This window comes from Podarcis gaigeae, assembly GCF_964106915.1.
Source record: "Podarcis gaigeae genome assembly, chromosome: 17".
Taxonomy (NCBI): Eukaryota; Metazoa; Chordata; class Lepidosauria; order Squamata; family Lacertidae; genus Podarcis; species Podarcis gaigeae.
Window position 1 is genome coordinate 28,448,802 of NC_139694.1, and position 12,842 is coordinate 28,461,643.

Below are 12,842 nucleotides of genomic sequence, written 5' to 3' on the forward strand. Positions count from 1 at the left end.
ATGGGAAATGTGGGATAACAGCTGTTTGATGCAATGCTGTAGTGTTCCTACAAACAAATCAGACTAAATGCTAAATAAGCAGTCAATCTCCTATAATATCCTCACAGACCTGCTGCAAACAAATCAGGATGGCTGGAAGTGACCTTACTTTGATTATCAGGTGGGACCTCTTATGTCTCTCCAACTTTAAAGAATCCTCACAACTTTTGATTCCCATTTTGACTAAGGATCTGTTTGGGGGTTTTTTTAACACAGAACATTTAATTGCATTTTGCACTTGCTGTTATGTATGTAACAATGTCACACACATTATACAATGCTGAAATGCTAACGTTTTTTAAATTCCTTTATCATACACACCATTTTCTAGCGTGGGGGGACACAGCTTCCTCGGAAGGTAGTTTCTTTAACAAGAAGTGACAAGGAGCAATTGATAATGTACATCTTTAATAACCGCCATCTCTTCCCTGGAACAGGAAGGTATGCATCCCTCTGATAATTTGAATTAAAGACCCACATACCTAGGAATTATTATTCAAATTAAAAATGGTTGTTTCTTGCATTCCACGCTACATTAACCATATTCACAAGATGTTCTTCTTGGGTGGGGGGGAAGCTAAGAGTCCAAAAGACATTATTCCTTTCTGAACATTTATTTCACTATGCGGAGAATGTAGCTGATTCATAAGCTGAAGACAGGTAATAGTTGTTTTCCCCCAGAGAATTAAAAGGCAATTGAAAAAAGGGTCCCTGATACATCATTCCAATTCTATCTCAGGTAACTGGGCTTTGGTATTTATCAAAAACCTACACCTTGGCCAAAAGCAACAACAGAGATCATAGCAAGGGTGGTGAGACAATGACTCTCCAGATGTTGGTGGATTATTTGATGCCTTCTGGGGATGTCATGTGACCAGTTGTGCTGCCACTAACTGCCCCACTCACCTGGCCCTTTGATGAGTAGGTTTGGAGCTGGGTGGGCAAGCAAGCTTGGCTTCCGGCCACAGTGGCTGCGCACCATCTTAATTCATCCCAACGAAAAGCCCCCAGATGACAGATTTTTGTAAACCTATAGTGTTATGTACAGAAGTTCTCACCCTGGGCCAGCAGGGGGATACTGTAGATAGTTCAGGTCCACATATGCAAATAAGGGATTGAAAGTGACGTTCAGTGATTGGATAGTTACAGAAAATGGTTACTGTTGCGTTCTAGTGGAGCTCTATATAAGCAGGCTGGCTGAACCCTTCAGTTCAGTTCTGTTCTGGCCTATGAATAAACAAGAGCTGTTTGAAGAATTCCTGTGTTGTCTGATATGTTCACCCACAACTTATATAGGCCCTGGGGCTTTGCAGTTTAGACTAATTAAGATGCTGGCTTGCCACTGCAGGTGGGACTTGCCTCCCATTGCAAAGGTGTGGGGACAAGAGGTGTGTTGAATGCTGCTGCGGTTGCAGCCATAGCAACACTAGCAGCAGAAAAATTCAGCGCAGATCATGCACCTGCGGCTGGAGGGTTTGTGTTACTAGGAGCAAGGATCTCTTTATGCCTGGTGCCCTGAACATGGCCAGTGTGCATGGCCAGTTATGGAAGTTATAGCCCTACAACCAGGGCCAGATTTAGGTTTGATGAGGCCCTAAGCTGCTGAAGGTAATGGGGCCCTTTCTATGTCCAGCTGTCTTTTGTCAACAACAAATGATCACTGTTTTTTGTTGTTGAATATATGCTATATAGGGACGTGGGTGGCGCTGTGGGTAAAACCACAGAGCCTAGGACTTGCCGATCAGGAGCTCGGTGGTTCAAATCCCTGTGACGGGGTGAGCTCCCGTTGCTCGGTCCCTGCTCCTGCCAACCTAGCAGTTCGAAGGCACGTCAAAGTGCAAGTAGATAAATAGGTACCGCTCTGGCGGGAAGGTAAACGGCGTTTCCATGTGCTGCTCTGGTTCGCCAGAAGCGGCTTAGTCATGCTGGCCACACGACCCGGAAGCTGTACGCCAGCTCCAATAAAGCGAGATGAGTGCCACAACCCCAGAGTCAGTCACGACTGGACCTAATGGTAAAGGTTTTTTTTACCCTTTACCTTTTTATATGCTATATGGTAATTTATGGACCTCATAGGTATCTAAAATACATACCAAAGTATGTATTTTATCAAAGTAACTGTTTAACTGAAATACAATTAAGAAGAAGTATATTAATAGTGAATTGGGGGGGGGGGCAAGAGAGTGGGAGCCTAAACTATAGCTTGTTTAGCTTATATGTAAATCCAGCACTGCTGCAACAACTGGAGGCTCACCAGTGCATCACCCCTGGATTAAAATTTTCTCTCTTGGAAAAACCTCCTTCAAATGATTGTCATCATAGTTTGGAAGGGAATGATCTTTAGATCAAGCCATGGTTGCACAGTGCCATTTAAGCCGTTAAATAAAACTATTAAACCACTTTCCAGTCTGTTTTACTGTTATCACCTTAGCAAAGGGAAACGTAGCATAGAAAACGTTTTCATCCACCATTCCTTCCCGGGTGCGGAGCGGGGAATTCGGTTCTGGAAAAGCGGGCGTGGTGAGGTCCCGATCCGGCCACCCTCGCGCCACACTGCAGCCTTCTGTGGTTGAAAAGGCATGTTTCCTTCAAGTTACAGATAAGTATGTGTAAAGTAGCTAAACTGGACTCTGGAATTTCCCTGGGAATGAATATATAACAGACGTGCAATTAATATACCGGTTGCTGCCTGCAAAATTAAGGGGGTTTAAGGGGCGCAAAATGAGTTGATGAGATCTCTCCACCCCAGAAGAAAAAGTAGCAATGGAATGCTCTTCCTTCCACGAGACTGAGCTTGCATGCTGCAAAGGGTTTTGCAGCAAAAGAGCAGAGGCGCCTGCTTGCTTTTGCAGCAAAGTGCAAAGGGTTCAGGCTGTGCACCAGAAGTGTGCAGAGGAGCCTTGCACGCACCAGTTGCAATCCTGCACGCGCAGCTCCCTCGGAGTATAAGTGCACGCTCCTGGAAGCAACGGGAAGCTGTTGTTGCCCCCCCCCCCCGCGCAAATTTTGCAGGCGTGGGATGCTAAAAGGTCGAAAGCCCCCTACCCTCCCATGCTAGAGTCCCATGGCCGAGCGCGTGCACTCTGACCCTCTGGCAGGAGTACTGGCGCCTGCCGAGGAAGCCCCCTGTGCCCTTGCAGGGAGGCGCGGGCTGGGCCTTGCACAGGGCAGCCCCGGGAGCAGGTGGGGGGCGGAGCTGGCGCCGTCGGGTGCCCGCTTCCCTACTTGCAACGGGCGTCCTTGGCGAAACTCGTGCTCCTTGCGCAAAGCTGCTGCGCTCGGCTCTGCAAGGCAGGTTGCGCGCACCAGAGCAGCCGCCGGGCACCAGGGGCGCCTCGAGGGCCTCGACGCCTCTGTTTAAAACTGGGCATACAGATTAACTGGTCCTTGAGACATAATCCCCGCTGCAGAAAAACAGGAGCAATTGAACCCCACACGGTCAAATCAGTCGTCCCCACAGAAGAAATGCCAAACGAGTCCTCCTTCAACAAGCCGTCGGCCCAGTCGGAGCATGCCGGCCAGGGGGGTAAGGTGGGCACCTTCGGGAAATCCTCTGGCCTGGGGGCCGCAGGGACCACCAGCAATGCCGGGGGTCCGGCTCAGAGTCCGGCTGGCGCGGCCGCCCCGTCGGGGAAGAAGTCCCCCCGGCTGCCCAAGTGCGCGCGGTGCAGGAACCACGGCTACTCCTCGCCCCTGAAAGGGCACAAGCGCTTCTGCATGTGGAGAGACTGTCAGTGCAAGAAGTGCAGCCTGATCGCCGAGAGGCAGCGGGTGATGGCCGCCCAGGTGAGCAGAAACCTCCCGGGGGGGACGAGATGCGGGGAGACCCCCTTCCCGCCCCATAAGGATGCCCGGGCCGTTTGCGCGCAGCTCTGGCTTGCAATGCGGCAGGTGGAGTCCCAGGGAAGTGAGCGGGCGAGCCAGCTTAGTCCTTTGCATTTAGAAAGACTCGGGTCCATCCCTGCTCCTCCTTCTCAGGAGTAAGGCCCACGGATAGCACTGGGCCTTTCTCCGTGGTACGGATTTGCAACTCCAAATACTTTTTTCCTGGATTGTTCAGACACTTTAGGGTGTGTGCGTCATGATTTCTAAAATTAAGGATCCAGTGACAGATCATCTAATGGAAAGGGTGCAAGCTGGTTTTCCTGGGAGTAAGCCATACTGAACACAGCCCAGCTTACTTCTGAGTAAGATGGTGCTAAAAAGCCCACCGTTCATTGCCAAATTTGAAGCTACCTTGATAATATCTGAAAATGCATCACATCCTGTTATATTAAAAGAAAAAAATATGTTACAGTTGTTAAAACAACAAATGGAGTTTGCTTATTTGTTAGTTAAAATAATATCCATCATGCGATTTCTCTCTGTCGTCTCTGAGTCTTTCTTCCCCGCCCTTGTATATCAGGATTTTGAGCTTGTATTTTGTAGACCGTTATCCATGAAGAACTTATGAATAACGGCTCCATCTTATTTTGCTATATCTACTGATGAAAAAATATATATTAGAATTTGTGTATGTGATGTAAAAATAGAGGGGAAAGGGTTGAATGTTGTTAAGGGAAATCTCAAAACTTAAAAATCACATTGGATTTTGGGAAGATTTGTCATTTGCATTCTAGAAAGGTATATGGCTACACTAAAAAGTGCACATAGAAGATGTTTAAAAGGGTTCTGTTGTGCAAATGGTAGTTCATGCCCTGCAATTCTATATCCATTTACCTGGGGGAAGCTTCCACTGAAGCCAGTGGGACTTGATTCTAAGTAGGCACATGTATGAATGCGCTGAGAGTCAAGGGGAAACTTCAACTTCCATGATGAAGGCAATTGAAAGATACAAAAACTCTCAATTTCAAGCGCTGTTTTTATTCAGCAGACATTTTAGGATTTGGGATTCTTGCAAGTAGGTTGGCTTTAATGGCTATATATGAGCAAAAATATTTCAATTTTTTTCTCCGGCCTTGTGCCATTAACTCATTTAGAATACTTAAGGAATGAAAAGCAAAAAAAAAAAAAAAAAAAAAAAAAAAGGCAAAACAACCCAAGGTGTTGAGTTGCAAATCGGTGTGTAAATACCACTCAAATCAATACATTGTTGACTTGTTCTTTCTCTTCCCATTATAAAGCTGTTCTCCCTCCATTTAAAATGCTATGTAATAACTAGACCTGATGCAAAATCGGTTGGAAAAGATCTGCTACAAATGTTTTCAAAGTTCCCAGTTTTAGAGCGTTTTGAAAGTTTCAGCCACCAGTCCTTAGATAACAAGTAGCCGACATTCAAATCGCAGTTAAACTAAGATATTTGAATTTCTGTGGGTTTCCCATTAACCTAAATAATAGGCATCATCTCTCTCTTAATAGTTCTTAATACATTTAAAAAATGCCAGTGATTATACATACACACACACACAATATTAAACCAGATCTCAGAATAGAGATGTAGGAATAGCCATCTTTTTCGGTAATAATACATTCGCCTATACTTTATTTCTAAGATGGCTTGTGCTAGGACCTTAGTATGGATTATATTACTGTGATTTCTCTTTGCTCACTTGTTAAGGAGAAAAACAGAGACTGTCCCATATTTCCTAACGTATTCTGCCTTTCAAAAAGACACTCTTCCCAACATTTAATTCTGCTCTGCTCCAAAATCACCCATGCCATTTCTTTCAAGCATTCCAGAGGAAACACTGCTTGATTGTAAAACGCACATACCCAAAAAACCTCAAATCAGTTTACAAAGAGAAAAACAACAAAAAATTATATTTAAAACAATCTTGAGAGAGATTAAAAATAATCAAATCACATTATTTAGTAATATAACTTTTTAACCTCAGTCCTAAAGCAAGCCCCCCACTGGATTAGGTCCTTTATTCAAGAAACCTCTATTGTTATTTTTTTTCCTGCAGCCATTCCTTTTCTTCTAGAGGAACTACACAGATATCTGAGCAGAATCAGAGAACTCTGGATTTCAGTAGTAGTTTCCACCTTTTATTGGAATGAATTTGATTCTCTCCACACACCCGGGCCTGAATTTGCCATAATTCCAGGTGCAATCCAGAATTCACTGAAGCAAAGGAAATCTTTTCCTTGTTGCTATGGTCAGGAGTCCTGAGTCCTGATGATGGTGATTTTATTTGTACCCTGCTCGTTTGACTGGGTTGCCCCAGCCCCTCTGGGCAGCTTCCAACATATACAAAAACATTTTTAAAAAAATTAAAAACCTTCCCTATGTGAACTTCCAGTTTTACATGCAACTTTCTGCACGCATGCAGACAAATATCATAAATGAGGAAAGGTGTGTTTGTGTGTTGCAGCCCTTCCCCCAGCCTCCTTTTGCGCTGGTGCATGCAAACTGTTTAAAATGCCATTCTGGTTTTGCTCTGGCATTTCCCATCGAAGTTGCTGCCGTCATCATTCTTTCAATCTGGAGAGGAAACACCGTTTTGCCCCTTCTCTTGTGGGATGTGAAACACAAGAGCAGTCAAGTACAACATTCCTAGAGTGAACATGTTTACACATGGGGAGGAATGTTTGTCCAGCCAGCAGGTAAACTTCCTGTTTCCTTCTGGGCTGGGACAGACTATCCTCTGCATGGGACTAGAGGTGGGTGTGACCTCACCTGTGCAGGTAACGACAAAAGCACAGGGCAGGGCAGCCACCTCTCTCTCTTTGACTACATGCATCGAAGAAGCAACATCTGCTTAGCCAAAGATGCTCTCTTGGTAAGAGAGGACAAAGGGTCTGTCTCCTTCTGAGATAGTTTCCAGGTGTATGTTACTTTTCTAAGCTAAGTCTGCCTTCTGGGATCCAATTGTGAACAGAATGATATGTGAGTAAACTCTTTTTATACTTTCATAGAAGACTGTGTCCTGTCTTATCTTTTATGAGGGAATAAGGGGGAAATACCAGAACAGTTATTATAGAAGCTTTAGCAAGCCTGAGGAAGTGCATCCGCTGCAAATTTAAAAGGGGAATGTTACTCTGCTAAATTGTGAACTTGTTAACACAAGTTGGAAAGGTTATTATCAAACAATATATCATCTCCTGCATCCCTGAACATTCCCACATCTCTTTCCCAGGTTGCCCTGCGAAGGCAGCAAGCTCAGGAAGAGGAGCTGGGCATCAGCCACCCCATCCCGTTGCCCAGCGCCACGGAAATGTACGTGAAGAAAGAGAGCAATGCCAGCGGGGGCCCTTCCTGCCTCTTGTTGGAGAGTGCCAGCCCACCACTGCCCACCACGTCAGCTTCCGCGGTGCCAACCTCGTCCACAGGTAAACGCGATGCCAAAGGACCCGGCCCTCACCCCGTAAGATGGCAGTATTTAGAGGCTCTCCCAAGCCAAATAGGAAGCCATCGCCATTTTCATCCATTTAGTTTTTCATTCAGGAGCATAGGCGTGTGCTGCCTCACACCAGGTGAGATAATTTGTCCCATCTGCCCAGGGCCAGATTTAGGTTTAATGCGGCCCTCAGCTCCTGAAGGTAATGCAGCCCTTTCTATGTCCAGCTGTCCTCTATCAACAACAAATTGTTACTGTTTTTTGTGATGAATACATGCTATATGGTAATTTCTGGACTCCATCTGAGGGATGTGGGTGGCGCTGTGGTGTAAACCACAGAGCCTCTTGGGCTTGCCGATTGGAAGATCGCGGTTCGAATCCCCTCGATGGGATGAGCTCCCGTTGCTCGGTCCCAGCTCCTGCCAACCTAGCAGTTCGAAAACACATCAAAGACCAAGGTACGGCTCCAGCGGGAAGGTAAACGGTGTTTCTGTGCGCTGCTCTGGTTCGCCAGAAGCAGATTAGTCATGCTGGCCACATGACCCGGAAAAACTGCGAACAAACATCGGCTCCCTCAGCCAGTAAAGTGAGATGAGCGCCACAACCCCAGAGTCGTTCACGATTGGACCTAACGGTCAGGGGTCCTTTACCTTTAATAGGTATCTCAAGCCATTTGCACATGTTGCTGTGCAACCAGTCCATGCAGAATGTAGGCACCCTATATATATATATATATATATATAGAAAGGACAATCCAGTGATATTTGAGGGAGCAGGCAAGCAGTCGGGGCCCATGACTTATATCACAGGAGCCTACACAACACAAAACATGGTTGCTGTATGTAGGTTTTATTTTATTTGGTTTTTTTATCTTATATTTTGGAAATGTACATCCAGGTTTTTTTCTCTTTAAATTTGTTGGGGCCCCCAAGAGAGTGGGGCCCTAAGCTAGAGCTTGTTTAGCTTATACATAAATCCGGCACTGCATCTACTCTGGTATTACAGACTCTGGCCGGCAGCTGCTCTCCGTGTTCCCAACAGAGAGAGATCTTTTCCTGCTAGCTGACCATTTTTTAAGAAGAGATGCCAGGGATCTGGGATCTTTCTTCATGTGCAGCATGTGCTCTGCTTATGCGCTGCATCCTGTATCCAAAAGAAATCATCTGCAGTGTGTTTGTGCAGTTTGTGAGAGAGTGTGGCCTGCACACCTCGTATATTTCTCCCGTAGGAGAATGCTCCCGGTTGTTATTAGACAGAAACAACGTTGTTTTTGGGGAAGGGGATAAATACGGTGTGGTCTCCACCATCCGGACCACCAGGACATAGTTGATTTCCCACAGCAAGTATGAAGGGGGGGGGGGACACACATGGGGCAGCACTCCTCGCTTCGATTTTGTGCTGCACCGTGCTGTCCATGTTGTGTTGTGGCATGTTCCCAGGCAGCCATTTTGTGCCTGGAACCCTCAGCGATGTTTGCCAAATTGCGGAATGTGCCATCTGGTCAAAAAGGGTTCAGGAGGCTTACGGGGACTGCAAGGTCTGTGTCGTGCTCTCTTCAGGCAGGTGCCTTTTTACAGGTGTGCAGCTCAAATATGTGCATTTTTCCTCGGACGTGGGCTCCGCTGGGTTCAAGGGAGCCTTGCTTCCGGAGAAATGCGGTAGCATAGCTGTCAACTTTTCCCTTTTCTTGCGAGGAATCCTATTCGGAATAAGGGAATTTCCCTTAAAAAAAGGGAAACGTTGACAGCTATGGTGCTTTAGGCAGCCTGAGAATATTGTGGGATTTGATGGGAAGGGGACTGTCAGCATCGAATTATTCACTGCCGCCGAACAAATATGAGCACCCGCAATTCTTGCTCAGTAGGTCTGTTGATTTCCACGGGGGTCAGAATTCCTTTCTGACATTTCCAGAGTAGCAGCGGCTTCAATTTCACCTTGTCGGGATCCCTGCCGCCCCCCTCCTTGCCGCCCTGAGGTCTAGCAGTTTTTCTTGCAAACTTCATCACACTGAACATAGTTTACAGGGAGAGGAATAGGATGTGAAGGAGCCACACAAATCATACAAGGTACCGGGGAAAAAAGTCTTTTTCTCACTGTATCCATTTTATTGGCAGGTCAGAAATATTACAGCGCATTGAGAGGCCAGAGACAATTTTTCTAGGCTCTGGTGACATGCAGTTCTTCAGGAAAATAAAAAATAAAAAGCAGGCCGGGAAGCCTTGCCAGCATGCACATACCTCATTGTAGTCATGGTAACGCTGGTTATTTTAAAAGGAGTTTGCCTGAGTTGAGGGGAAGAATAGGAAAAAGCTGCAGTAGGGCCTGAACTTTAGGTTGGGGGGGGAATTGTGCATCCCTGTTCTACAGAAACTTGCTCCCAAGCAATTGTGCTTGGAATTGCAGCCTTAACGTGTAGGCAGTTTATGATGGTCAAGTGCTAAATTAATGGCCACCACTTGCAGGAATTCAGGGTAAATCTGTTTAAACAGGTATGGATTAATATCCGTGTTGAATGATGGGGATGGGATGCCCGTGGAAGCCTCTAACCCACTTTCCTAGCTAATGCTAGAGGGAAATTTGAACCAAGCGTTTTTGCAGTGGGGGTAGTCTGCTGGACCTGAGGGTCATATTTTATGTGTGGCGTTAATCTGTCACCTGGAAGAAGTCAGCATGTGGGTCCTTTTTTAAGAGCAAAAGTAGTTGAACTGAGATACTTGATGGAGACGAGGTGTGTGGGTGTCAGGGAATTAATGGTCTTCTTTGGCGATCCCTCGTAGCCGAGTAAGATTGTCTTCCATGAACATGGTTTTAACAGCAAAGTCCGTAAGTGACTGTGGAGGCCAATTCTGGATTCTCTCGTGGCCTCCGAAAGAATTGATAAATCACATGTGAAAGGTTTATATGTTCAAACACAACCAAAGCCTTCATTTCCAAGTATGCTTTTTTAACTCGTTTGAATGTATAATTGCATTAATTGGATCTATTTTTATCAATTAGTTGTATAATCTTAACATTTCTAGAAATGAAGGCTTTTCCATAAGAAAATATAGCAGAGGAGAATTCTTCCTTCCCCATCACTGGTAACCTGGGCGTTGTAAGAATCGCACTCAAGCCCTGTGGGTGCTCCGATGGCCACAGACAGCTTCCGGAGCAACCATGTTCTATATTAACATTGGGCATTTAAAGGGCACGTGGTTCTAGTCCTCATGGAACTTGGTTGCCCCAGATATAAGGTAAAGGGACCCCTGACCATTAGGTCCAGTCGTGACCGACTCTGGGGTTGCGGCACTCATCTCGCTTTATTGGCCGAGGGAGCCGGCATACAGCTTCCGGGTCATGTGGGCAGCATGACTAAGCCACTTCTGGCGAACCAGAGTAGCGCACGGAAAAGCCGTTTATCTTCCCACCGGAGCGGTACCTATTTATCTACTTACACTTTGACGTACTTTTGAACTGCTACGTTGGCAGGAGCAGGGACCGAGCAATGGGAGCTCGCCACGTCGCGGGGATTCGAACCGCTGACCTTCTGATCGGCAAGTCCTAGGCTCTGTGGTTTAACCCACAGCGCCACCCGCATCCCTTGCCCCAGATATGCACATGGGGAATTAGTGGGTTGAAAATCAGACTTTTTAATGTGATTATTAAGATGTCATTGAGAAGACTTGTCTCTCAGTGCTTTTCTTTCTTGCCATATTGACTCTGAACATGTGGTCCTCTGTGGATGTTCGGAAGTGGTACGTGTTGTCCCATCCCTCGGTCTTTTAATCAGCTCCTTGAAAACACCGATTCCAGAGTTCCTGGCTAAGGAGAACAAATGGAGTCTGCTAGACCTGAGCCTTAAAGCCACCGTACAGTTCGTCCAGGGCACAGTTTGTACAAAATAAATAACAAAAACAGATTGAGTCTCGCCCAGTTTCTCTCTAGTTTTCTTGAAATCCTACTTTGGAATCCAGCCCTGAGTTGCTGGTTTGTTTGTTTTTTTTTTTTTGGTTTTTTTTTTTTTTAATATCTTATTATGAAAGGTGGGCATAGATAAATCTGAGCAGATCAAGAGACGGGTGACAAAAATGATGTACGGCTTGTAGAATAAGAGACTGTGGGTTGATATAACAGTCTATAAATATTTGAGAGGTAATAATAGGGAAGAGGGGGAGGGATTATTTACAGTGTTTGAGGCAATAACAAAGAGCAGTGGCTTGAAACTGAAAAAAACCCTAAAAGTACAAGGAAAATAATTTAATTAAAAGACACTTCCTTTCCTAACTAGAAATGCAATTAGGCAGTTGAATGGCCTGCATGGGGGAAAGGAAGTTCTTCAAGCATCATTGCTGGAGGGATTTAAGATAATTGCCTGGGGTGGTGCTGAAGGCAACTCTTTAGACTTGCAGAGGTTATATATTTCTGCTTACCACCCCGGCCAAAGGTAGCTGATTAGCCATATTCAACTTCGCTGTGCAATAGACCAAACTGGGCTGTGTCCGAATGAGGGTGAATGGATTGTTGGAGGGTCTGGAAGAAAAGCAGGAGCTGTGGGTGCTTGCTCTGGAGAAGATAAGTTGTAGACGATAGCAAACTTATATACATTAAGGGTTGTCAGAGAAGATGGGCCAGGCATGTTATGCGTTGCTGCAGGGGGAAGAATGAGCAGGGAAGCAAATTTCATCTAAACATTGGGGGGGGGGACCAACTTAATAGTATGAGCTGTTCATCCAGTGGAACAGACTGCCTATGAAGATGATGGAGATACTCAAGGCTAGATGGCCACTAGTAAGAGATGCTGTGGTTGCATCCTTTATGGTTCTTCTTCGGCGATCCCTCATAGCCCAGTGAGATTGTCTTCTATAAACACGGTTTTAACCATGAGTCCGTACTTGACTGTGGAGGCCAATTCTGGAACCACACAGTGGGAGACATTGGTTTCCGGGCTGGAATTGATCACGGTGTGGATTTGCCAAGCATGCCATCCTCTTAGCACGTTTCTCCCTTGCGTCTTGAGTTCAAGTGTCTTCAAAGTCCATGACACCTTTGGTAAAGGCTGTTCTCCAACTGGAGCGCTTGCAGGCCAGTGTTTCCCAGTTGTCAGTGTTTATACTACTTTTTTTTTAGATTTGCCTTGAGAGTGTCTTTAAACCTCTTTTGTGGACCACCAGCATTGCGCTTTCCATTTTTAAGTTTGGAATAGAGTACGGTAGTTGCTTTGGAAGACGATAATCAGGCATCCGAACAACATGACCAGTCCAACGAAGTTGATGTTGAAGAATCATTGCTTCGACACTGGTGATCTCTGCTTTATCCAGTACACTGAAATTAGTTTGCCTGTCTTCCCAAAGACTCTCCTCCCTGGAAGAGAAGGGAGTGGTTGTGGGCGGGAGCCCGAGCACTGTCCCTAGCAGGGGGCGTTAGCCCCCTGCCTCCACCTCACCTGGCTGGCGCCCACGCCCCCCGGTAGGCATCCAACCAGATGCCTCCGAGGAGGCGTGTTCAGCAGCCTTTTGCTGCGGCACCAGCCTCTCCCCAGCCTCA

The 12,842-nt window shown here is 46.0% G+C and overlaps 1 protein-coding gene and 1 long non-coding RNA gene across 2 annotated transcripts in view; one reads left to right on the forward strand and one right to left on the reverse strand.

The window, feature by feature from the left end:
* LOC310835303 overlaps positions 1–12,842 on the reverse strand; it is a 481,690-nt gene that overhangs the window by 206,508 nt on the left and 262,340 nt on the right. The window lies entirely within an intron of this gene.
* Positions 2,845–12,842, forward strand: part of DMRT1 (doublesex and mab-3 related transcription factor 1) — a 58,922-nt gene continuing 48,924 nt past the window's right edge. Inside the window, exons 1-2 of the mRNA XM_083719534.1 lie at positions 2,845–3,825; positions 7,119–7,311. Coding sequence (XP_083575660.1) covers positions 3,505–3,825; positions 7,119–7,311 — 514 coding nt within the window. The 5' untranslated portion in view covers positions 2,845–3,504. The remainder of the gene's footprint in view (positions 3,826–7,118; positions 7,312–12,842) is intronic.